At 41.2% G+C, this 24,444-nt stretch overlaps 1 protein-coding gene across 3 annotated transcripts in view; it reads left to right on the forward strand.

Moving 5' to 3' along the window:
- Positions 1–24,444, forward strand: part of jade2 (jade family PHD finger 2) — a 233,019-nt gene that overhangs the window by 23,427 nt on the left and 185,148 nt on the right. For all 3 annotated transcript variants that reach the window (XM_080866369.1, XM_080866370.1, XM_080866371.1), the window contains exons 2-3: positions 7,700–7,763; positions 15,882–15,967. In XM_080866369.1, coding sequence (XP_080722495.1) covers positions 7,700–7,763; positions 15,882–15,967 — 150 coding nt within the window. The remainder of the gene's footprint in view (positions 1–7,699; positions 7,764–15,881; positions 15,968–24,444) is intronic.

The following is a 24,444-nucleotide window of genomic DNA, read 5'->3' on the forward strand; positions in this document are numbered from 1 at the left end:
AAGTGTCAGAAGCTAGCTCACAGTGCCAGGGTGCAAACATTCCCTTCCTCTGTAAAGACAAGAGTCTGGTTGAATGGCTCTGTAATCAACCATCTGTTAAATGCAAAACCTCCTGTGCAATAATTGTCGCATTATTTACGCCTATGCTGTTTTGCAACCAGCAGCCGCTACCTCGAGGCCTTGGTCAACACAAAAGACAAGCTGAAAGAGTCGCTTTAGGTAATAGTTTTTTTCCCTACATCTTTATTTATTTTAAAACTAAACAAGCCGTTGACCTTTGCCATTCAAAATTTTAAAGTAAACTATATTAACGACTCTACAGCGTTCCGACTGTGTTGCATGCAGGTTTTTTTTCCTGGAAATATCTTTTTAACCTGTTATAGAAATATTAGAAGGTTTGCCATGACAAGATTTTGAGTTGTGACGGTACCAAAAGCACACTTTCTATGCATTACATCAAACACGGGTCGCGACTGTGAGCCAGGATAAGCAATCCCAGAATCCCTAATTTTAATATTTCCGGCTTTCTCTACAACCCCAATTCCAAAAAAAGGATACCGGTTAAATATGAATAAAAACAGAATGCAGTTATTTGCAAATCTCATAAACCCTTATTTTATTTACAGCGGAACAGAAGAAAAATGGCATGGCAACACATCTGAAAAAAGTTGGGACAAAGCCATGTTTACCACTGTGTAACATCGCCTGTTCTTTTAACAACAGCCTGTAGATGTGTGGGAGCTGAGGAGAGCAGCTGCTGGACTTTAGAGAGGAATGTCGTCCCATTCTAGTCTGATAGAGGATTCTAGCTGCTCAACAGTCCTCTGTCTTCTTTGTCTTTTTTTCTTTTCATATTATGATGTGTCAAATATTTTCAATTGGTGAGTCCAAGTCCAGCATTTGGACTCTTCTACTGTGAAGCCATGCTGTTCTAATAGATGTGTCATGCGGTGTGGTAGGACTCAGGCGCAGAGCAGAGTTCAGGGGAAAACAACGTTTATTTACACAGTCACCAGGTGCAGATATATACAGTGAGGGGAGCGGGGGTCCTGGGTCCGAAAGGGAAGTCCGGGATAGGAGTCACATACATGCTAGCTCTTCTTCTTTACAACGGTTCAAACAACAGGTTGGTCATGGGTCTGGGGAAACTGTGCACAGGAGAAAAGAGGGTTACACAGAGATCACAGCAGGTCCACAACGCTTAAGGATACCAGGCTAAGGTTTACTGACGTGTCCAGCACAATCATCCAGCGGTGAGGCTGTCTGCGTCCCGGCCTCAAGAGTCCAACCCATAATTAGAGCCTGGCGAGATGCAGGTGTGTGTGCCAAAGGCGGGAGCTTTCAGTGAGCTCCGCCCTGGCGGGGAGGAGAGAGGAGAATGTACACAAAACACATGTGGCCTTGTGGAGCCGGCCGGGCAGACACGGGGACCATGACAAGATGAAGGATGCTGTTGATCGTATTGCTGAAATATGCAAAAAAGACATTATGGGAGCATATGTTGCTCTAACACCTGTATATATGTTTTAGTATTGATGGTGCATTTCCAAATGTGCCAGTTCAGTAGGCACTGTTGCACACCGATACCATCAGAGGTTAAAGTTTTTGAGCTGAGTGCTAACAAAAGCCTGATAGTCCCGCTCCTCTTTAGCTGGGAAGATGCTGCGTCTGTGTTTTACAGAAAGAACTTCACTGTTCGTCTTCTTTAAACAACATTTTTCCACTTTTCCACAGTCCATTTTAAATGAGCCCGAGAGAAGACGGCGGTGTTTCCAGACCGTGTTCACATGTTGACTCTTCTTTGCATGATAGCGAAGTGAACTGTTTTTAGTGATTTCTGGCAGTTTTTCTGAGCTCATGTTGTGATTTCCACGACAGAATCACGTCTGTTTTTGATGCAGTGCCACCCGAGGACACAGACATTATTATTATCAGCCTTTTCTCCATATTTCCTGAATCTGTGCACGGCAGATGATGAGATATTCAAAGTCAGTTCTACTTCAGGGAACATTATTCGGAAATTGTTCCAGAACTGCAGGTTTTTTCTTTCTTTCTTTTTTTTTTCAGAGTGAGGGACTGCTGCTCATCTTTACTTCAGAGAAGCTCTCCCTCTCTAAGATGCTCTTTTTATACCCAATCATGCTGTAAATTAATCCAGTTAGTTTCTTTTCAGTGCACTGGTAGAGCTGTAGTATGAGATGTCCTTGTAGACATTTTAAAATGCCAGGACATTTTGCATACCTTGATTGATGCTCTTTAAACTCTCGTGGGATCCAGTGAATAATCCTTTTGTCTCTCTCGACTGCAAAAGGTTTCCTGACGTACGCTCTGCACCTTCTTCTTGGTGTGTTTTCATTCAGTTTGGGTTTACCACCTCGTTCTTGTCATCACCACCTCCTGCTGTTGATCTTTGGTCAGGCTGTTGAGCGACATCACTGTGTGTGTTATTAGGCAGCTGGAAAAGGAGATGCTAATGCGCACACGCTGTGGTTTGCTCAACTCGCACAGAAAAATAAATAAATCGAATAAAAACCAGCGTTTTACAAGAGAGACACCTGGTTGTTTTTAGTGCTCAGTAAATTGACCGGCCGGCTCAAACCGCAAACCAGGTCGTCTGAAGCTCAAGCTCTGAATCTTTGTGCTTATTCGAGCCCGTGCCTCAAAATGTCTCTGTTGCAGTTGCTTTAAAACACTCCCAAAATGACTCATTTAGCAGGTTGGTGTAAAACATAGACCCTCAAACTTATTTTATGTCTTATTTTCTCAGCGTTGACATTTTCCTTTAAGCGGTCAGGAGAGAAATGACTGAGCTGCACATGGAAAGAAAGAAAAAAACCAAAACGCATTGGTAGCCCGAGCGTGGTTTAAGTGGGTCGTCTGCGAGTTTAATAGGCGAGGGGAAACCCTGAGATGGATCCAAGCGTGCAGACTCGAAGTCAGACAGTCGTAGCCGGAGGAAGTCGGTGATGTACTTAACAACTCCCCTCAAAGGCAGGAAGACGAGGTAAAGCTAGACAGATGGGAAGAGGTGGAAAGACGGCGAGAGAGAGAAAGGCAACAGAGGTTGAGGAAGTCAATAATGTACTTAACCTTACTCCACAGACTCCGTGTCCCTGTTATTGTAAGGCAAGTAAAGACGGGAAGGGGGGAGGAAGAGGGGAAGAGTGAAATGGCAGGACTCTGGAGTGGAAATGGTCACAGGCAGCAAAGAAGCGCGGCGTTTTTTAGTTTTTTTTGTTTTCGTCAGCATAAATGTCAGAGTACTTAAGTGTGTGCAGGACAGGCGGGGAGGCCAGGCTACAGGAAGAGCCCCATTTAAGAGGGAATAGCCCAGTTTTACTGGCACATAAATCTCTCCTCCCCACTCTGAAGGTTGTAAGACAGCTCCTCTTTTAGGCTTCCTCCTTCAGTTTGGAAATACGCTAAAACCCCTTTTTTCTGGACTTTATCTTTTCCTTTTTCTTTAGCTCAGTCTCTGTCTCCTTCAGACTCTCTTGACCTATACCCTCTTTTTTCCCCTTTGACCCTCAAGCTAACAGCAGGCAATAGATTAACAACATTTTATTGGGCTGTTTGTCCCCACCCCCTTTTTCTCTTCACTATTCTTTCTATTCGATTCTAGCCAGAGATGGATTTTAAATTAAACTCAGTTTGTGAAAGTAAGCTTTATTTTTAGTCTCTCATTATAGTATACCATCGTTAACATTTATGTGTCTGACTTTGCATTTATTTGTGTGCTGATCTGACAGCATTTTGACTTTCATGCCTGTGGGTTCCTTCTGATCTTTGCCCACATTTTACAATTAAGAAATGCTCAAATTCAGGGTGGCAAAAGATGCCGAAGCTTAAGTGATTTTTGACACGACACAGACTGTCAATCTCTTTGCTTGAGTGAAGAATGCAATTTCCTCTAGAGCGTTCACAAATATTATAAACACATAGTTTATTTCATTACGAAAAGAGGGTCTCCAGATATTTTTAAATGGAGTGTTTATTGAACCTTTTGACTAAAATAAAAAAAAGTAATTTGTTGAATATGTTATTTTTTAATTTGTTTTCAATCTTTTTTTTGCATAAAATGTGCCATTTATTTAGCTCCTTTTACATCTCATGGTGTAGAAGTCGCAAAACCTCATGTATCAAATATACATTTGGCTTCAAAGGGATACGTTTATTTACAAAGTTGCTTAACGGCTTTTGGGGAAACTTTTGTTGGCTAATCAAAACCAATTTTTGGCTAAATATTTGAAATCGACAAAAAAGTTATTTAACAGTATTTTGAATTTGAATTGAAATAAATATTTCAATTTCAATATTAGAATCATTAATAAAGCCTGAGGGGGCTTTATTATGTATGTATATTACAGCAAGGCAGATGCTTGCTGTAATATACATAAGAAGCTAAATTACATAATTGGAAGGCTACTGTGGATATGGGTACCCGGTGGCTTTTAAATTTGCACTGCATGTATCTGTTCTAATTAAAAAATAAAACCAGCTTGAAATGGTTACATCTGAAATTAACGGTTGTTAGATAATAAAGTTGAGTATCTCCCTGATACACTCAATCAGGGGTGCTCAATACGTCGATCGCGATCGACCAGTCGATCGCAAAGGTAGTATTGGTAGATCGCATGGCATTAAAAAAATAGATGCCAGCCTATCATCCATCCCGTCACTTGATTGATACAGGGAAGCCAGTCAGATGACAGCAGATTTTTTCTGACGCTTAGGTCGCTGCGCATGCGCAAACAGCGGCGCGAAGTGTAGTAAAACTGACAAGCTAGTCAGCGAGTTAACTCCAATTTTTAGCTCTCGGTTTTTTCTCTTAAACCTGGCCGTCAGCAGCTACTGTCCGGACTATGCATCCCTGGCTGATTCAATTCAGTGCAAGTCATCAGAGTAAACTCAGGTAATGACAAAAAATTTACATAGTTAATTGTGTTGTGAAATATTGGATATTGCGGTTATGCATGTATATACATTGTAGATATAAAGAATCCTCAATATATTTATAAATAAGTATATGTTTTGGATTTTTGTAGTGGGTAGATCATTTTGACTTGGTCATTTTATAAGTAGCTCACATGCGGAAAAAGTGTGAGCACCCCTGCACTAAATGCATCTGCTGTGTTATGTACAGTAAGCTGATCTCTTGGCAGGGGCCCATTCATGTTGAGCGATATCCTTTATGACTCAAGTGTTTTGCAGTCTTTTTGCGGAGGAGGCAAACTTTCTGTATTCTTGGTTCTCATAAGATGAAGGAGTCCTTTGGAGTTTTCTCGCTTATATCGAGTGTTTGCAGTCTTTTACGTCATATAAGCACATCGAAGGCGTTTCCGATCTTCAAAAAACAACACAAAGCGGAGAATTTCTATAGAAATATGCTTTTACTTCCAGTCTGTTTACGTTACCTTGCTCCCTTTAGTTTCTGTTTGTTGGTCTTTTAGACCTAAAGACCACCGCATGATTTTTTTGTTAACCTCCCGCCGCTACTAGCGGTAGTGAAGCTGTGAAAATTAGAAACACTTTCATTGTACAAGTTGTTCCTTAGTATTGCAAACATGTTTCGAAAGCTTTACTTTGAAGGCAGATGTTTCTGTCGCACTTTTCACATTTTGATTACTGTTGATGACTGTTTGCAGGCAAATCACTGCCTCATATACAAACATCTGCAAAGCAGTAGCGAGGAGGTTTCGGTAGAGCACCGTATACCTCTTTGTCAACTCTTCTTCTTTTTCCTTCAACTTTATCTTCATCTTCTTCTGATTCCCCCCTGGCATCCTCTTCTGTCTCAACCACCCTCTGCACATCCTTCTTCACTATATCCGTGAACCTCTGCTGTGAACTTCCTTTTTTCCTCCCGCCTGACAACTCAAAATTTAATATCCTTTGTTGAATATATCCACTACACCTCCTCTGTGCACATCCAAGCCATCTCAGCCTTGCCTCACCAGCGTTGTCTCCAAATGGTTCAACCTGAGCTGTCCCTCTCACGTACTCTGATGCTCATCCTGGTCTTTTAAACTCGTAAGCATTTTGTAGACCTTCCCTTTAACTCTTGCTGTCAAACATCCCCCCCCCCCCACTACACTCGTGTCCACCCTCACCAACCTGCCTGCGCTCTCTTCTTTACCTCTCTTGTTGCTTTGGATGGTTGACCCCAGGTAATCTTCATCATTACACCTCCCTCTATTTCGCACACATGTATTCTGTCTTGTTTCTACTGACTTTCACTCCTTTTTTTCTCCAGAGCGTGCCTCCACCTCTCTACATTCTCTTTTACCTGCTTCCTGCTCTCCCTGCAGGCCTTTCATTGTAACCCCACAATCAGTCTGTGAAGGTTCTCAGTCATCCAGGTCATCGTAGTCAAAGGAGCTTGGAAAGAAAAGCGTCTGGACTTCTTTAAGTTGCTTGAAGACGTTTCACCTCTCATCCGAGAAGCTTCTTCAGTTCTAAGGTCAAATGGTGGAGAGTCCCAGATATAAACCTAGTGGGAGTATCCCCCCACAGAGGGACAAAAGGACCCCCTGATGATCCTCTAATCGCCTGAGCCAAGGTGGGAAACTGGGTGTGGGTCCCAATCAGCCAGAGTTTCGGGTGTGTTCATTGTGAAACCTGGCCCCACCTTATCATGCGACTCTCCACCATTTGACCTTAGAACTGAAGAAGCTTCTCGGATGAGAGGTGAAACGTCTTCAAGCAACTTAAAGAAGTCCAGACGCTTTTCTTTCCAAGCTCCTTTAACCCCACAATCAGTAAAACTGAAAATGTGCAGGAATCGCCACTGAGTTGCTTTGCTCTTGTGCGCCTTTGCGTCTCTTAGTACAGAAGGCTCCCAGTGGATTTGAAGGAAATTGAAAAATGTTGCAGGACAAAGCGAAAGGTGGTCAAAAATCTCATAATCTTCTATGCCTTTACAGCTTGCTTCCCCACTTCTTTAAAAAAACATCACTGAGTGAAAGCAGGTTTTAATCCCATCACTAAAACACTGCTGTGACTTTGCAGTAGAACAAATTCCTTCTGGATCAAACTGAATAGCGGCCCAAAGCTCAATTTTAGTTTTCAGTGCTTATCTTAGAATTAGAAAGATAAGGTGACAAATGAACATAATGCTGTTATTAGAAAGAGATGTCCAGATGATAGAGGTTGCTTTTTAGTGCGCTTTATCACAAAGAAACACAGCTGCTTAGAGCTTTAGAAAGCGTCCTAGATTTTATCTGGATGAGAGAAGCCTGTGTTTTTTTTTTTTTTTTTTGCTCTCACTTGATTTGGTTTCACTCCATTATAATGAAGAAAGGAGTACCTTCAGTATTGAAACAGATGCATAAGAAAGGGTCTTGTGCCAAAGCTGGCAGTGAATACAAGGCTAATAAAAGGATGGATTCATTGTCGACTAGTACAAGGATTCCCTCTGTATGTGTGGTGGTGGTGGTTGTGGGGTGGTGGGAGGAAAAATGGAACAACTGTATCCCAGGGAGTCCAAAGTGCTAATGTGTAACGGTGATCAAGTCAGTTTATTCTGGCAGGCTGCCTGCTGGAGGCTCTGACAGATTGGTGCCATCAGCACATTATTTCATTAACACTTGTGTTTTCATGGTGAACATCTTCTCACTCGTCATTTTTCTCTCTCTCTCTTTCCCCCCTCCCTCCCTCCCTCCCTGCCCGCCTGCCTGCCTGCCTGCCACCCCCCTAACAGATGGAGAGCGAAAAGAAGAGGAGAAAATACTCCACGAGCAGCAACGACTCTGACACCACTGACAGTAAGTTGGGATTCAGGGAAAGGGTATCTGTGTGTGTGTGTGTGTGTGTGTGTGTGTGTGTGTGTGTGTGTGTGACGATGGAATCCTGAAAGTGTGAGAAACGCGAGTTCCTCTGCTGCTTTTATACGGTGAGCTGCCTGGTCTTCGTCAATTCCCAATTCTCGTATTCACTCTCCATATAGACTTTCCTCCTGTCTCATGGTTGTCCTCCCTCTGCTCATTAAGACTTGCCATTTTAAAACCGAGCTACACTGGAAACATGAGCGCGACTTAACCAGTTAGCATAACAGAAATCACCGGTGGGAATAAGAACTTAAGGTTTGAAGAATAAAGTCTTTATTTTTAGAATAAGTGCGAATTTGTCGGAAAATGTCGTTCTTTGAGAGAGATGTTGCTACGAAAACAGATTGTAGTGCATCATTACTGGACGAGCAGATTGCAAAATTTGAGGCATTTTGAAACGGAGCCTGCAAATACAGGTGGTTTACTTGGGCAATACCACAAGGAAAGCCATCTTTTTCAGTTTATGCAACACAAAACAGCCATCTGTGTAGTAAGTACGACTTGGGGGTCTCGGAGGCTCGTCTTGTCCCTTTTAACAGAAAAACCTTCTTGTAGGTGTTTTGTATAATTGCATGTTGATCCAGTGGTTATCACCATTCCCTCACACTGGTTTAAATCCTTCAGTCGGCTAGGACCCCTCTGCGTGGGGCATGTTGTCCGTGTGCTTGCGTGGATTCTCTCTGGGTATTCTCCCAAAGTCCAAAGCCTTGTGTTTTAGCTTAACTGGAGATTGCTTTGACCGTATGACTTGTTATCTGTCTCTCTGGCTGGGCCATAAAGGGGCACTGGATTACCCCTCCAGGGTGTATCTGACCTTTCGCCTCATGACAGCTAGGATAGTCTCCAGCCCCCACGACCTTGAATCGGATAAGAAGTTAGGAAGATAGATGGATGTCCCCCTGCGTGTGACATTTTAACCATTCTTCCCATGCAAAGTTCCATTATTTGCAAAACCTTGAGGGTTTTCTTGCACGTATCATCAGTTTCAGGTCCACCCACAACATTTCAGTGGAGCTAAGATCTGTACTTGACTGTATATTGTACAGTCCCTTGTGTCTTTTCCAATTTCTCTAACTGGTACAAAGGTCTGTGTATTTAAGTCTTGTAATACTTTGTTAAAGTAAAGAGAAGATGTGCAGATCCAGATAAACCCTGATCTCTCCGGGGAAATCAAGTTGATGCTGTTTATTACGATACGAATTATTAAAAACAAAGTTGGAAGTTGCGTTTGAGTGCAGTTGAACTTGATGAACTATGTCAGTAAACACACCACAAACTGCAACCACGCTCTTTTTTTTTCTTTTCAGAAGCTGCATTATCGCGTCAATTCTCACGCCTTCGCCAACCTCTGCTGAGGTTGGCATCTCTTTATCACCACCGAAAAAGTAGATTCAGCTCACAATGTTTTGGCGTGCATCAGGTTTGGTTCTTTATTAATATCTGGACTTAGATATCTCAGACAAAGCCGTCTTTTGCTTGCAGGGCATGTCTGGATGTCAGTTCTGGATGTGTTTGAGCTCCCCACTTTACTAAATAAGGTGCTTAATACACGCAGACTCAAAGTCAATAAAGCGGACATGTCACATTTGCATTTTGCAGTTATGTCTGGCCTTGTGTGCTTTACATTTAATGTTGAGCACATAGTTAATTAGCTGAGTGACAAATTGATATTATAGGGTGGGATGCATGGTTTGACGGAGTGGCAGATATGTTTTCCTCCCAGAGTTAATGACACAAACTCAAACAACTTCTAAGACGAGCAGACAGGCAATCCTCTAAGACGAGAGGATAGGAACATCTGGCCAGACTACCGCATGTCTGACACTGGCAGCTTCTGTAGAGAAATGAATCTTTTAACAGTCTTCGAATGAAATACGTTGTTATACAAGCACAAATGGCCACAACAGCTGATGACTGTCTTTAAAATACGAGGGTTTATTCACTGAAGACAGCCAGCGATTTCAATTTCATTTTAAATGTCATTCTTCTCGGCTTTTGTCAGTTCAGTGTGACTAATTCTTGGCATTTTCGCGGCACGCATTTTTGCAGTAAGCAAATATATTTGTTTGGCTATTCCCTTGGCAATATTAGAGAACAGATCAAAATTAGACACATCAGAAAGCGAGCTGTACAATTTAAAAAAAACACAACAGAACCTGGCATTTGTTTTGGTGTCGCTAAACCCGGCTGCGCTAATGAGGTTTTCAGATATTATTTTAATGCTTGTCTAAATGAGTATAAATAAAAGAGTTATCCTTTCACAGCGTGGTGCCTTGAAAACCCATCTTGTTGTATTCTCACCCATCTTGTGGTACATTTGTGTGTACGCCAGAGCAAAATATTTTCATTTGTGACAATCTTTTTCTGGAATTAAATCCAGTTTGGTATTTCAGCTTAATATAAATGGAACTGTAGTGATAGAAGAGATTAGATAAAGAGAAGCACTGACATTACTCTAGAAGCTTAAACAGGGATCTGATCAGGAAGAATTGTCAGTACTTTTAATACCTTCTCATTGAGCTCCAGTGTGCTGAGAAATCTTGGACTGTGGAATTCATGCAAATGTTCTTTCACACATACCGCCAATTTAAATACTGCCGCTGACCAAACATTGCAGTGGAACTCCTCGATGACAGGGGCCTTCGCCACAGCAAGACAGCGGGCGTCAGGAATGTCTTGAGGAACACAACAAAGAGCCTGGTTGCAGCCTTTAAATTCCAAATTCTGAACATCTGCCAGATGCACCGGAACAGGCCCGATCCCTGGATGCCCCACCCACAACCCACAGGACCCAAAGAAACTGCTGCCAACTTCACAGCGGTAGACGCCACAGGACACCCAAGATGTGTTATGCCCATGCATCGAGGCGTCCAGGATGTTTTGGCAGCACGAGGCGTAGCCGTACACAATATTAGACAGGTAGTATAGTCGTGGCTGATCAGTGGGGATCTGCAGCCGGATTAAATCTGGGAAATGTAGTCATTCAAACTGTTTACACTACAGGCTAAAATGACCTCTGAAGGGCTTAACTGTTGTGTGGTCACAGCCCCGCGTGTATAATGCATTTTACAACAGGTTTAACAGGCTGTTTTGCAGACGTGACCGAGCCACCCCGCGTTGGAGGCCATGCACTTTGCTTTATAATCAGCCTTTAGCTGTTAGCTTCCCCTGCTCACTGCAGTGTGGGCTCCAGCTGCATCTGCTCACTGGAGGTTATCAGGTTTCTAATTGAAGGATGCCCATGATAATTTTGGCTGCTGTGCATCCAGCGTGGCTTTTAATTAACACGCGGCCACGATGGTAACTTCCAACTGCGCCGCGGCCTGTTTTGGTTATCTGGCCACAGTGATTGAGCTCTGCAGCTGCACTATGTTGGGCACGTGTAGATGTAACCTGCCTGGACACACACATTCTTGAGGAGTGCAGATTCATGAGTAAATGTAAAAAATCCTTAACAGATTAGTGTGCAGTCTGTTTTTATACCCTCGACGCTTACACGCATGGAACACAGTACTAAACAGAGAATGGTGGACAAGAAAATCAGCGGTGTCTGAGTGAGGTGTCATTCATCATCGGACTTCTGGAAGCTGTTTGGCTTTTTTGATGCTTGCGGTGGAGGCTGCTGCTGTGTAGGTGTCAAACGATGTTGCGACTGAGATGTATGATTAAAAAACTAATAACAGATTCTTGGCCGTTCTAGGATCTAACTGCCCAGTTTAACTTTGAAGAATGAAGGCTGGTTCTGTCTGACACAGATACTGTATATACATACAGCACCACACACTGTGTCCTATATCAGCCTGTAAGGTAAGCACACTGTGAATCTACGCCAGCGGTCCCCAACCCCTGCCGTTTGGTACCGGGCCGTGAGAGTTGAGGCTCGGGTGTAAAATTTATGGTTTTCAGGGTTTTTATTGTAATTTTTAAAATTGTTTTTATTGTTAACTCAGTTTCCCCAGGTATTTTCCCTTGTGTTATGAATAAATCTCCTCTTTTTTTGGTATCGGTACTGGTGTTATTTTGTTGTATTTATCCGCAACACCTTAAAGGCCAGTCCGTGGAAATATTGTCGGACATAAACCGGTCCGTGGTGCAAAAAAGGTTGGGGACTGCTGGCCTACACCTTAGAAAAGAAACAGAAGGATTCATATTTGAAGGTGCAGTCAAGAAGTTCTGGCAGTCACTCTAGCTCGTTTGTCCAGCAAGCACCCAAATACCTTATTGCTGAAATCCAAAGGGCCCGACTGTCCCTTTACTACCTACCCTGGTCTTTCCCCCTCTTTCTTGTCTATTCCTTAAGCAAAACAAATAAAGCCGGAAAGGCCAAAAATAAAGACGTTCTGGGACTGCGTTATGTCTAAATCAAGTTTGTATGAGCTGATTTTGAATATTGTGTTGACATTCCCTTGAAGCGCTCTGTATCTTGCATCTCTGGACCACTTTCAGTGCAACTTCTGTTTGCACTTTTTCCTCTGAGATGCCCTCACTCCAACCGGTCACGGCCGATGCCCCTCCCTGCCTGAGGTTGGTTCTGCTGAAGGTTTCTTCCTGTTAAAAAAGGATTTTTTCCTTCCCACTGTCGCCAAAGTGCTTGTTTGGGGGAGGTCATATAATTATTGGGGTTTTCTCTGTTTTCTTTGTATTATTGTAGTGTGTCAATCTGTAAGTAGAGCGGACCGTTAAAGAGGAAAAGATCACACACAAATATGTCTGTGTGTGTGCTGTAATGACTGACAATGTAGGCAAACTGTGTATGGTGAAAAAATGTAGGAACATTGATGTGTTAGTGGCTTCCAATACAGTATGTCTTTTTGTGTGTGTGTGTGTGTGTGTGTGTGTGTGTGTGTGTGTGTGTGTGTGTGTGTGTGTGTGTGGTGTTGGTGATTTTTGAAGAGAGGCTCTCAGCGCAGTTTGCTCCTCAGACGTCATGAGCAACATTAGCGGGGTGGCAGCACTGCTGTTGTGGAAAGGGAAATATGTTGAGTGGGAGGCAGCGCACGCATGCACACTCGCATAAAGTCACGGTCGCAGATGTTAAATCGCAGAATGTTGTGTCGATTTTATGTTTTATCCATTATGCGTGTGATATAATTTAATTGCAGATTCGATCCAATTTTTAGTGAGTTTCTTATGGTCACACGAGAAAAGTGTCGCAGGAGGATTTGGGGTTTATTTATTTTAAATTTAGGAAACAGCATAAGGGGCATCTTTTCCTCAATCGGTTTGGCCTCCATTCACAAACATGTACAGGCACACTTGGAAAGAGGTGTGCGCACACACACACAGCTGTTGATTGAAGCGGTGGGTGGGATATTGGCTCCGGTGTCTGGTTAATTGCAATTAGGTTGTGTATTAATAAGGTTGTAAAGGACCACAGTGGACTAACCGCTTAACAAGATGCTATTTATGCGGCCATTACTTATTAAAGCTTTTAATAGATCATCATCAGTCTGCTTCAATTAAAGGTCTGACTCATAGTGGTAGTGCTGCCACGGGCGTTCAAAGTCACAAAGAAGGTTTTTGTTTGGCTGCTTTCTTTAAATGCTTCTCTGCTGCGTTTGAATCACCTCCACTGGTGTGAATTACAAAAGTATTGAACCCCATCGCATGCTCATTTTAAGAACCTTTGATGAGCAGCTTCTTGCTCTCTAATAAGTAACCGATTCCCCGCCGGTTGGTGCTGGCTAACAGTGTTTAAAGAAACAACAAAAAAGTATTATCGTTTTATTGTAAACCCTCTCTGCAAAACAAATTTCTCCATAAAATTTCTTTGGCGTGAATTTCAGCACACGCTGTGCGCTCGAAGTCCAATCTACAGCCAGAGACCTGTTCCTCATTTTCCCCACTTTAAATCAACATTCACACTCATTAAACATTCTTGACAAATCAAACGCAGATTAAGTTGGCTTTGTGTTCTGATCCAGATGAATGAAGACTTGAAACACTCCCTTCTTTCCAGCTGTGAGTCAGAAAAGGAAGGTCAGAAAAGGCTAATTTGTCTGCCAGAAAAAAAAAATATTGATGTTTTCTCCTCTGGTCCTCAGCAGAAAACTTCACTGAGTAGCGAAAAAGATGTTTGCAGCTCTTCGGTAGGTTGTCTCCTTTGTGGCATCCAGGAGGGCAGATTTCAAAGATACATTTACGAATGTCATTCTCTCTGTTTTGAATAGATTAACACTTGTTAGAATGTTTTTATTGCAATAAATGCAATTAATTGCAAACAACTTTCTGTGCAGTCCTTTCAAGACATCTTTTGAATCCTTAATTGAAATCTACTGGTGAATTCTGCTACAGCAAGAATGGTTGTAGGAGTTTAAAAGGTTTTTAAAAAGTTAAAACCTTATTTGGGTGCAAAGATAAATGAAGAAAATCAGAGAGAGAGCAAAAGAGAGGAGGAAAGATGGAGGAACGTTAATAAATGGGCAAGTGCAGTAAAGAAGAAGTGAGTGCACCTATGAAGAGGACAAAGAGTGGATAGACGGTCCTAGTGACGTAACTGATGACATACATGGAGGTCTAGGTGAGAGGTTGGTGCTAGTACCGATTGTAAAGGACAAGAGTGATGTGCAGAGCTGTGACTGCAGTGGGATAAAGCTGATGAATCATAGCATGAAGATATGGGAAAGAGCTGTTGAAGGTAGGTTAAGGAGAGAGGTGATCAGTGAACAGTATGACTTCGTGCTGAGAAAGAGAATTACAGATATGATGTTTGGTCAAAGAATGTTGATTGAGAAGATCAGAAGGAGCTGCACTGTTTTTGTGGATCTAGAAAAGGCATATGATGGAGTGCCAAGAGATACTGTGGTACTGCATGAGGAAGTCAGGAGTAGCAGAGAAGTATGTGAGGGTGGTCCAGGACATGTATGAGGACAGTGAGACAGTGTGCTGTTGGAATGATTAGGTGGGTATGGGATTACATCAGGGATTGGCTCTGAGCACTCTGTTGTTTCTAGTGGTGATGGACGGGTTAACACATCTCCATGGACTGTGATGTTTGCACATGACATTGTGATCTGTAGTGAGAGTAGAGAGCAGAATACACGTGTGAAAAAGAGGTAGACAGGTGTGTCAGTGAAGAAGGAGTAGATGCAGTGGATGAGGGTTGAGCTGGGGTAAACCATCCAAAGCAATGGACAGTGCACGAGAAAGATGAAGAAGAGAGTACAGGCAGCAGTGAGTTGGTGGATGTGAGAGTCAGGAGGGATTTGTGACAGAAGGAGGAAGAAGAGCAAGAGTGAAAGGGAGGGTTTACAAGATGGTAGTGAGACCTGCTATGATGTGTGGTTCAGAGACGGTGACACAAAAAGACAGGCGGTGGAGCCGAAGACCGTTAAAGTGAGCCGTCGAAAGAAGAAGACAGTGATTTTAGAGAAAGATTAGATAAGATTCAGTATTGATACATTTTGCACTAAAGGATAAAGAAACTTGATGAAATATCAAATGATGCAGTGGCTCGAAATATCACTGTGCTACACCTGTTGTATCCTGTTCGATGGTGACGATTATGGTTTTATTGATCATATTCATGGAGGAAGTACTTCTGTTGATTGACAATAACATTGAGAAGGTGTGATTGGGGCTTTCGAAGAAAACGTCTTTCTGTGCATCACACATTACAACAACCTGGGAATTATGATGGGTTGTGAGCTGGATGAGCTCACGCTCTCGTTTTGATGACATTTCACTGCTGATTATATAGATGCAAGTGGAAACTAAAGTCTGTTTAGATAATGCTTCAAGATAAACGCCCAAAAAGGTGCCCAAATGTGTTTCAAGAGTGTTTGCCAAGTGTGCTATTTTTTCATTCCTTTGAAGGGGACTTAAACTCCTCCATTATAACCAGTTCTGGTAATTTCAGGTTCTAAAATAGTATGGCAACTTTGTTTTTTGTTTGTTTTTTTCCCAAATTAACTTCGTTCGGCTCTGGAGTAGAGCACATGGTGAGATAAGGTGTTAAACTGAGAGCAGAGGAGAAGAGCAAAACTAGAAACTCTAAAAAGAATTCACATACTTACACTGACTGTGGTATCATTGCTGTCTTTGTTATTCCTGCAGGTCAAGTGACGTCGTGGTCCAGGTCATCCAAGAATACGGGCACCAGCAGCACATGGGTCCGCCACCAGCACAAGAAACCATCAGAGGTAAGTTAGTTTGGCAGCTGGGTTTAGTGACTCAGACCCATAGAGTACACCAGCATGTGTTTAATGAAACCCAGTCTCTGTTTGACCGTGACAAGCTCACAATTTTGCTCCACTTCAATGAAAGAAATTTGTTTTTGGTTTGCAAAATTGGCAGAAATGGTCACATTCAAACATTTTTGGTCAGCTTGTCCATGTTTTTGAACAGTAGAATGATATTCAAATACCCAGTCACATCCTTTGTTTGCTTGGTTGCATGTAATGTGGGCATTGTTGCTACCGTCTCATGTTTCAGAGCTAGTTGCCACTGCAGATCTGTAAGAGACCACAGAGTATTTGATAAAAACATATGTCAAAACATGCTTATTCCACTGTCCAAGCGTACACAATCAGTGGAAATCAAATAAATTCACACAAAAGGCATTTGAGAGTCAGTGAATCAGTGAAACGGTCGCTTCTGTCCAATGTAAATACAGCCATCTCCGTCACCGCAGCAAAATCAACCAGGCGCACTGATGGCATAAATTGGTTGGCTAAAATACCAGGTTGTAACATCCATATGGTCATGATGAATGAGCCACGGGCTCTCAAATGACCACTCTGAGCAAGAAACTGGCATAATCCAGTTGGAAAATGGTGCACTCTACCAGTTGTGGCAATGTGTTGCCTGCCACAATCACACATTGCTCCCACTCTCAGTGAAGTGGGCTCTGATCTGTTTAAGGAGAACTCGTCTCTTGCTTTTTGAAGAGTTTCACTTCAAAAATAAATCTGCCATTTGGAAGAAATTGCATTTACTCTTAAAAAATTAGCAGGGGGGGAATTTTTAAATAACGCAGAGGAGGTAACTGCCTCTGACGGCAGATCTGGGCTTCTAAGGATGTTCAATGACAAAGTTCTTTAACAAAATGAATTCATATACTTTAAGTTAATTTGCTCCCACCTTATCTGTATCTCTGCATCGTGGCTCAAAAGAAATGTCAAAAACTAGCAAAAGTGAAGAAGCTCAAATATTCTGTTTTTCAGTGACTTTTAAAAGAAGAATGAATAAAGCAAAATGGCATGCATGCCCCGAACCACCCTGAAGTACGAGTCATCAGCAGAGCATCTGTCAGGCCTGTGCATTTGATGCTTCCTCCCCCTCAGCTCCATCCAGTTAACCACAGGCTGTTGGAAGGTCCTGTCAGCAATCAGTCTCTCAGTAATTACTACTTTAGCTCTCTGCTCTGACCCGGGCCTCAGCTGAAGAGCCAGGGGCCATGTTCCCTTTCATAATGCTGCCTCCTCGCTCCGGGGCACGCTGCTCTTTCATAAAGGATGGTGTTTTGAAGTAATGTTTCTGCTTTTTCCGAAGCAGTGAGTGACAAGAAAGGTTGAACAAACAAAAAAAAAGCGGGTGGCAGCTGACAAAGGTTCAGTGCAAAGTTTTCAAAAAGAGTTGTGAGTGCATTTGAACTGGTGTCAAGACAGCTTAACTCATTTAATGTAAAAAATCTGGTGCTTTTTGCTCTCTTGGTGCTGATAGAAATATCACGGCTGTTTTTCCACTTTAGTTTGTTTGGGTCTTTGAGCCTTTCTGTTTCCACTTTGGCGTAGTGTCCATCGCATTGACAAGGTAATGTTACAATTTTGTGATATCATTTCGCAAACATGCGAAAGGAAGGGATTTGTGGGATTGGTTACTTACTGTAACCCTAGGTTCTATGATTACAGGTGCAAAAGCTGGTTGCTAGATCTCTGTTTGTTTTACTTAAACGGTGAATCTTTACATTATTTGTAACGTTTTGAGTTTACCTGTTAATATTGCAAACATTCAAAGTGATGTTGCTTTGCTAACTGACAATGTCCACCTACTGCAACCATCAGAAGGCTAGGTTCTTTAAGCTTTTGATTGTTAACCCTCTAGAAATATCCATAATTGAGTTTAGTGTAGATAAGTAGAGACCATTTAAATCAGCCATGCGATTTAAACAGTGAAGAAAATGGATGGATGGTTTCAATCAGGAATTGTATAATTCAACAACATTATTGCTGGTATAAAAGTGCTCACTTGTAAATCACTTATAACTCACTTATATCTGTTACAGTCATTTTTTAAAATTCTCTTCCGGAAAGGCTGGAGGACAACTTCAGATTCGTTATTTCACGTTTAAATCAAGAGGTTGATTATCAGTGTCTGACCTACTTTTTCAACTTTAGAGGACTTTGTTTGTATCTGATTGTTTTCTGACAGCCAATCCAAAAATCAGGATCTCTTTGCACGGTAATTTACCAGGTGTAAAAGTTGGATCTAATTCTCAAAGTCTCTTTAATTTTTGACCTAGTTTTTTTTATTATAAGCAATTACCCTGCAAAATCAAGGGAAGACTGTTCTTCTGAAATTGCTCAGTGTCATCTTCAGAATTCATACAAAGCTAATGAGGAGGCAGTGGGTTGCAATGAAAAATGGCATTGATGAATACGGAAAACCCACACATGACTCAAAAAACTCCTTGATTACATGTGTAGTTATTCCTTCTAGCCTGTTAATTGGGCTCATGACTAAATGTTTCAAAGGGAAGTCATCCTTTGACAGCATTTTGAGGAGCTAACAAAGACACTGTCCTTAAGCCAGAATACAGGACTAACCCATCTTTGAGTACTAACTGGTTGCCTGTCAGCACTTCAACCAGAGGTGGCTGCAACTGCTGTCAGAGTGTGAATCGTCCTGAGGCGATAGCAACACCTTGCTGTGTGTTTTATAGTTCAAACGTCACATGCCTAAGAAAAAAGGCCTTCCTCCCTTGCTGATAATGCTAACATTAGTTCCTTGTTTTTACTTGATAGGCAGTTAACTACTCTCCAGGGTCAGGAGTGAGGTTTCCTTTGCTTGCCAAGTGTGGTGAGCACCAGCCTGGACACAAACCGAAAACAGACGCTCTGCAAAGCTGTAGACTCAGCAGCTTTTAAATGAGAGTTTGTAGTTTCCTTCTGGATTGTTGTTACGAGTGACATGACTATTTCACTTTTTTCACCTAGCTAATGACAAAGGATGAAAGGAAGTATGTAAGTGGTAGATAAATGTGGCTAATATAGACGAGCGAAACAACAAATGTCACATTTCCATGTGGTTTTTGTTCTCGAAATGGTTCACTGGGTGAAATAGACTTCTAGGCTATGATGCTTAAGTGTGCTCTATCAAAGATTTCTTCTAGTTTTTAACCTCCCTCCCCTTCATCCTTCCATGAAAAGCCTGGTTCTGTCAACTACTGTACATGGCGTGTTTTGTAGTTAGTCCAGTGGTTGGAACTACATGCTTTTTTTAAAAACATGTCAACAAAAACATTATTTTTAGGTAGTGAAGAATCCTCACGATTTGCATCCCCACTGGTGAGAAAATTGAACAGTAGCTCCAAATGTGGGTTTCTGGGTTTAAAAGTTTATGGGTTGATGCATACTCTTGGTCGGAGGGAGGTGTGGCAAATGTTAAACACTATGGACTTTGTAATGACAACGTAGTGCTTTTCTAAAAATGAGCCATCTTTATTTGCGCCTTTGCGAGTCGTACTCCAGCTTTGCCTTTTCTTAGAAGTGGTTTAGATGTTTTTTTCTCGGCGGAAGGAGGACACAGTCAAATGCTTCCTTTTTTTCCCTATAGTTTTTTTTTTTATCTTGTTTTAGATGAGGGTGGAGATGGAGAATTTCAATGGTTGCTAGATGCATAAACATAGAAAACATGAGATTGGCATTGTTGGGAATAGTTCAAGGCTGCAGGTGTGAAGAGATGAAAACTGTCTGCTACTGCTTACATGCAGCTTACACAGAAAAAGAAGCTTAGTTTACAAAAATCTTTTTTGAGGGAAAAATCAATCCATTCGTCATGGTCTCTATTGGGAGATGCGAGCAGACACAGCAAGGGTTTATGTTTATGATGTCTGTTGGTGTTTTTTCCTTTATGCATAGTGTATGCATAGGGAGAGCAAAGCTGCAGAATATTAAATATGCATAGTTAACATTAGAGAATAAAATGAATAGCAACTGGTCTCTGTGACCTTGATATTTTGATAACTTACTCTGTGAGTTGCACACAATTTAACGAGGATGATCTGTTATTGAGCAGATTGCTGCCTTTGAAATGAGGACTTTTGTACCGCATTTAATTAGGCATGTAAAATTCATCAAAAGTATATTTAATGCTGTAATACAAAAAAATAAAGCTATTTGGGACAGGAGTGACCCAGATGGTATTTTAGGGTTTAACAAATCTCAACAAACAAAATGAGGTTTATATTGTATAAACAGAACAGAAATAAGCTGTATACAGTCTGCAGCTGGGCATTTAGCAAAAGCTGTGACCTGCAATCAGTGATGCAGTTAATCAGCTATTTACAACTGGGAAGGGGAACAGTTAAATATTGTGTACCCACCAAAGGCATGAAGTTAAAAGCGATTAATTTAAAAAATTTTTTAATGCTATATCATGTGGGTAGTCTTGATTAAAACAAATAGAATACCTACACTCAGTCAAAGTACTGTAATCTGCTTATTAATCCAGATTAATGCATCTTAAGCCGTCATCATCATCAAAACAATATGGCAATATATAATATGTAGTCGCAAATTATGATTGCTTTATTTTCTGGGCCTACCAAAGCGGGATGGCATGATCGGAAGCACTAGTTTCACACCTTTCAACTTGTCACAGTATTTTCAATAACAAATATCCAGCAGCCCCGTGGAGGCGAGAAGGGTAAGATAAATGTTACCTGAGTAGGCTTTACAGGCAATTTACAGCAAGAAGGCTTTGAACTAGAAATGATAATATCAGCCACTTCTGGTGCAACATGGGAGGAAGGAAGTGGTATCAGCGGGGGGATTGCCGAAAAAGATGATGAGCAGGTGTGAAGCACTTTCGATAGCATTGTTGTTTAACTGTGTGTGTGTGTGTGTGTGTGTGTGTGTGTGTGTGTGTGTGTGTGGAGACAGAAGTCAGCTGTAGATGCTGTATATGGATTTTACATCAGCAGGGGTGGTATACAATATATCAGCACTTGTTCAGTGAAAGTAAACCAAAGTAAAATGAGATTAATATAGATTGTTTTATTGTTTAAGGTGTTTGATATGTAATACTTCCAAGATTTTAATTAATACTGCCTCGATTTTCCTTTTAGTGAGCATGATTTAATGTTAGTAACCTAAAGACAGCTTTATAGGATGAGAAGTTTATTTTGCTTATATGTAATTTATTCATTTTTTGAAATCATATATTGAGTGATGATATGATTACAAAGCAAAAATGAGTGGGTTTTGCAGTGGAAAGTGTTTGGGGTTTGACTAACATGTCTATTCATGTTAGTCATAGACTGTGTGTATGAAACATAGACATAACCACTTTGACATTACCCATTAGTCTGTGAAGCCATTTTTTATAGTCTCAAGTTAGCATTTTGACCACAGTCATGTTGCTGTGAGGTCTACATGTGTCTGTATTTGGAGGAGAATGTGGAGTGCTAAGTTATCGGCTAATGCTAATGCTAGCATGTTAGCAAGCTTTATCTATACGTTAGACACAGGCACATGCTAATTAGTGCTAAGTAATAGATAAATGGATAAGAGTTTTATTTACAAAAATGTAAGGGAAATTAGGACAGTTAACTGCACAGAAAACTTGTAGTATTAATTAGATAATTGCATTTCTACCACAAATACACTTGACATGGCAGCGATTGGAATTAGCGCAGACAGTGAATGGCTAACGGTGCTTTGACCAATACGCACCTTTAATTGTAAGCCTTAACAAAACAAAAATGCAAACATAGGTAAGTTGTTATCTATAAAAGGTAACAAAAAGGTAAAAAAAAATAAAGCATTGTCCGTACAGTTAATATGAAGTGGAAATTTGGTAGCAGCGAATTGTATGGGATTCTACAGATAGATGAGCGTTTTCATTGTCACCATCTTGCGCTTTTGAAAAATGAGAGATGTGATGAAATGTGAAACTGCACACACACTAGCTAAAATGTGTAATATTCCCTATAGACAATAGGTGGCCTCAGTTTTTGGTATTTTTGCATGAGCTTTAATTTTTTAGTCTGCTTGGTTTCTTAAATTTTTAATATCTGATTTCCCCCCCCTTTTCTAGTGAAAAACTTAAAAACTTAAAGTTTACCTTTGTCAGTTTGATGTAGTCCTTTTAATGTCTTCAAAGTGTTTTGACGTTATAGTTTTTGGCTCTTTGTTATTTATAGTTATCACGGCTACAGGTGTCTTTCTCATCTATAGCATTGATAAGAAAGTAGGAGCTGTTTCCGGTGTCCTTTTAATTTGCAGTAAAATAACAGAGAGATACTCCTTACTTACTAAATCCACATCCAAGCCCTGTCTGAGTAGAACAGCTGGGTCCACCTTTTCCAATATTTAGGTCATGCTCGTTGGCTTTAGCATTAACATTAGGAGTACCACAGCTACCTGTTCTGTCCGCTGAAGAACTTCAGATGCTGGATTTAATAATCTTCATACTGTTATCTGTTTGAGAGCAGAAGCTGTAATGCTTGATGAAATTAATACAATAAGATTTTTTACAGTGAACTGTAGATCCATTTTTCCTGAGGTGGAGGTATATGATCATCTGCCCATTTATAAGTAAGACTGTGCAAAAACTCATTTTTAAACAGAGGAGGAATCTGTTTTGTTTACATTACATTTACATTTTTTTTTAAAATTGTGAAATAAGCTATTTGTTCCATCCTTTAATCTAATGCACTATGTTATAGTGTGCTTTTCACACATATCAAGCCTTATACTTTAATACTTGTTAAAGTCATGTTCCAGTAGAAGAGAATAAAAGGGAAATTGAAATCTGTCCTCGGGGTATTGACAGACTGTGTGAACCAAAGCATTTTTAACAGCTTGTGTGTCAAGATTAGGGTTATTGTTCCAAAGATTAGGGTTATTGTTCCAAGGCAGATGTTATAGATGGATCCCTGTCAAGAGTCGTGATTGTGATATATTGTTATTTAGATCAGCCTTACTGCTGGCTCAGATGCTCTGCAATCTTGTATATGTGAACAATAAGGCAAGTAAACAATCACAGGTAACGATACAAACTAACTAATGTGTACTGTATGTATACATGTTAGTGTATTTTTACGTGTGTGTGTCCTCTAAGCTAACAGCTGCTGAAGCTCATTAGGGTCTGGTGGAAACAGCTGTGAAACTCCATGGCAACCAGATGCAAACAGCTCGAAGTTGATGTTACAGTTTGTCTCTTTCTCTCTCTCTCACACACACACACACACACACACACACACACACACACACACACACACACACACACACACACACACACACACACACACACACACACACACACACACACACACACGTGCCAAGCCTAGTGAATGGATGAGCAGGCTGGATGGATGGCGGAGAGTTTTGCATGTCGACACATACCAGCCGGGAGATGAGTGCAAATAAACGAATGCGGACACGCTCACACATTCACACGCCGCGAGCCAACATAGCGCCGAACCATCGTATTAAACTGTCAGCATTGCTCCCCCCTCGCTCACCTGCCAGGTGTTGAAAAGTTAAATAGAAACACATTGTTTGCACTTATTGGTAAGAGAAAAGAAAACGTGTCCGATTAGCAACAGGACTAGTTCTCCAGGGTTCTTGTAGGACATTTGAAGCTCTTCTTTGGATGTTGGCTGCCTTCTGTTCTGCTCTCAAGATGATCCCACATTGCTCTGGAGTGTGGGGAGAAGCCCATAGTGTTCCACTGTGTGTTTTTCTATCTAGTTATGTTTTTACTGCATTGGCAATATGTTTGGTATCATTGTCATGGTGAAAATTGAAGCTGTTTCTAATTTAAGTTAATCGCTCCATCAGACCTGTTACCACTGTTGTTAAGGCAGGTTCTTGTATAATTCAGCATACTTCCGCCTTTTCTCCCTGTTTCCTAATAGCCACCCTCCCACTGAGACCATTTCTTCAGTGAACATCAACTGAAGGACCAGATTTTTCCCCCCCCCATTTCTTAATCAGGTACACGGTCCAGACTGAAAATGACTGAAATGCACCTTGAAAGACCTTCAGCAAGCCTGCAAACATTTTTACTCAAGATCACTTTAAAAACAAAAAAAATACCAAAAAGTCAGGCCCATCAGAAGGAAAACATAAAGAAATGAGGGGTGGCTCGGTAGTTTTGCACAGTACAGTGCTCAGTTCAAAATGAGTTGTCCTGAGGTGTAGACAGTACTAGGTGTAGCCTGCGCCGACCTCAGTGAGGGCTGAAAAACTGTTATTTTGGACATTGCTTTTGTAGATATTTTCACTTGTTGTGCTTCCATCTCAGAGCTCTAAAGTTTGTTGTTGACACATAAACTTAGCAGCGTTGGCCAGAGAACTTCTTTGGGGAAATATAAACAATAATCAGCGGGTGTGTATTTTGTCTGGTGCGGAAAGTTAATATTTGTGCACTCATGTGCATTTGTTTTATT

Source organism: Rhamphochromis sp. 'chilingali' (assembly GCF_963969265.1).
Source record: "Rhamphochromis sp. 'chilingali' genome assembly, chromosome: 19".
NCBI classification, from domain to species: domain Eukaryota; kingdom Metazoa; phylum Chordata; class Actinopteri; order Cichliformes; family Cichlidae; genus Rhamphochromis; species Rhamphochromis sp. 'chilingali'.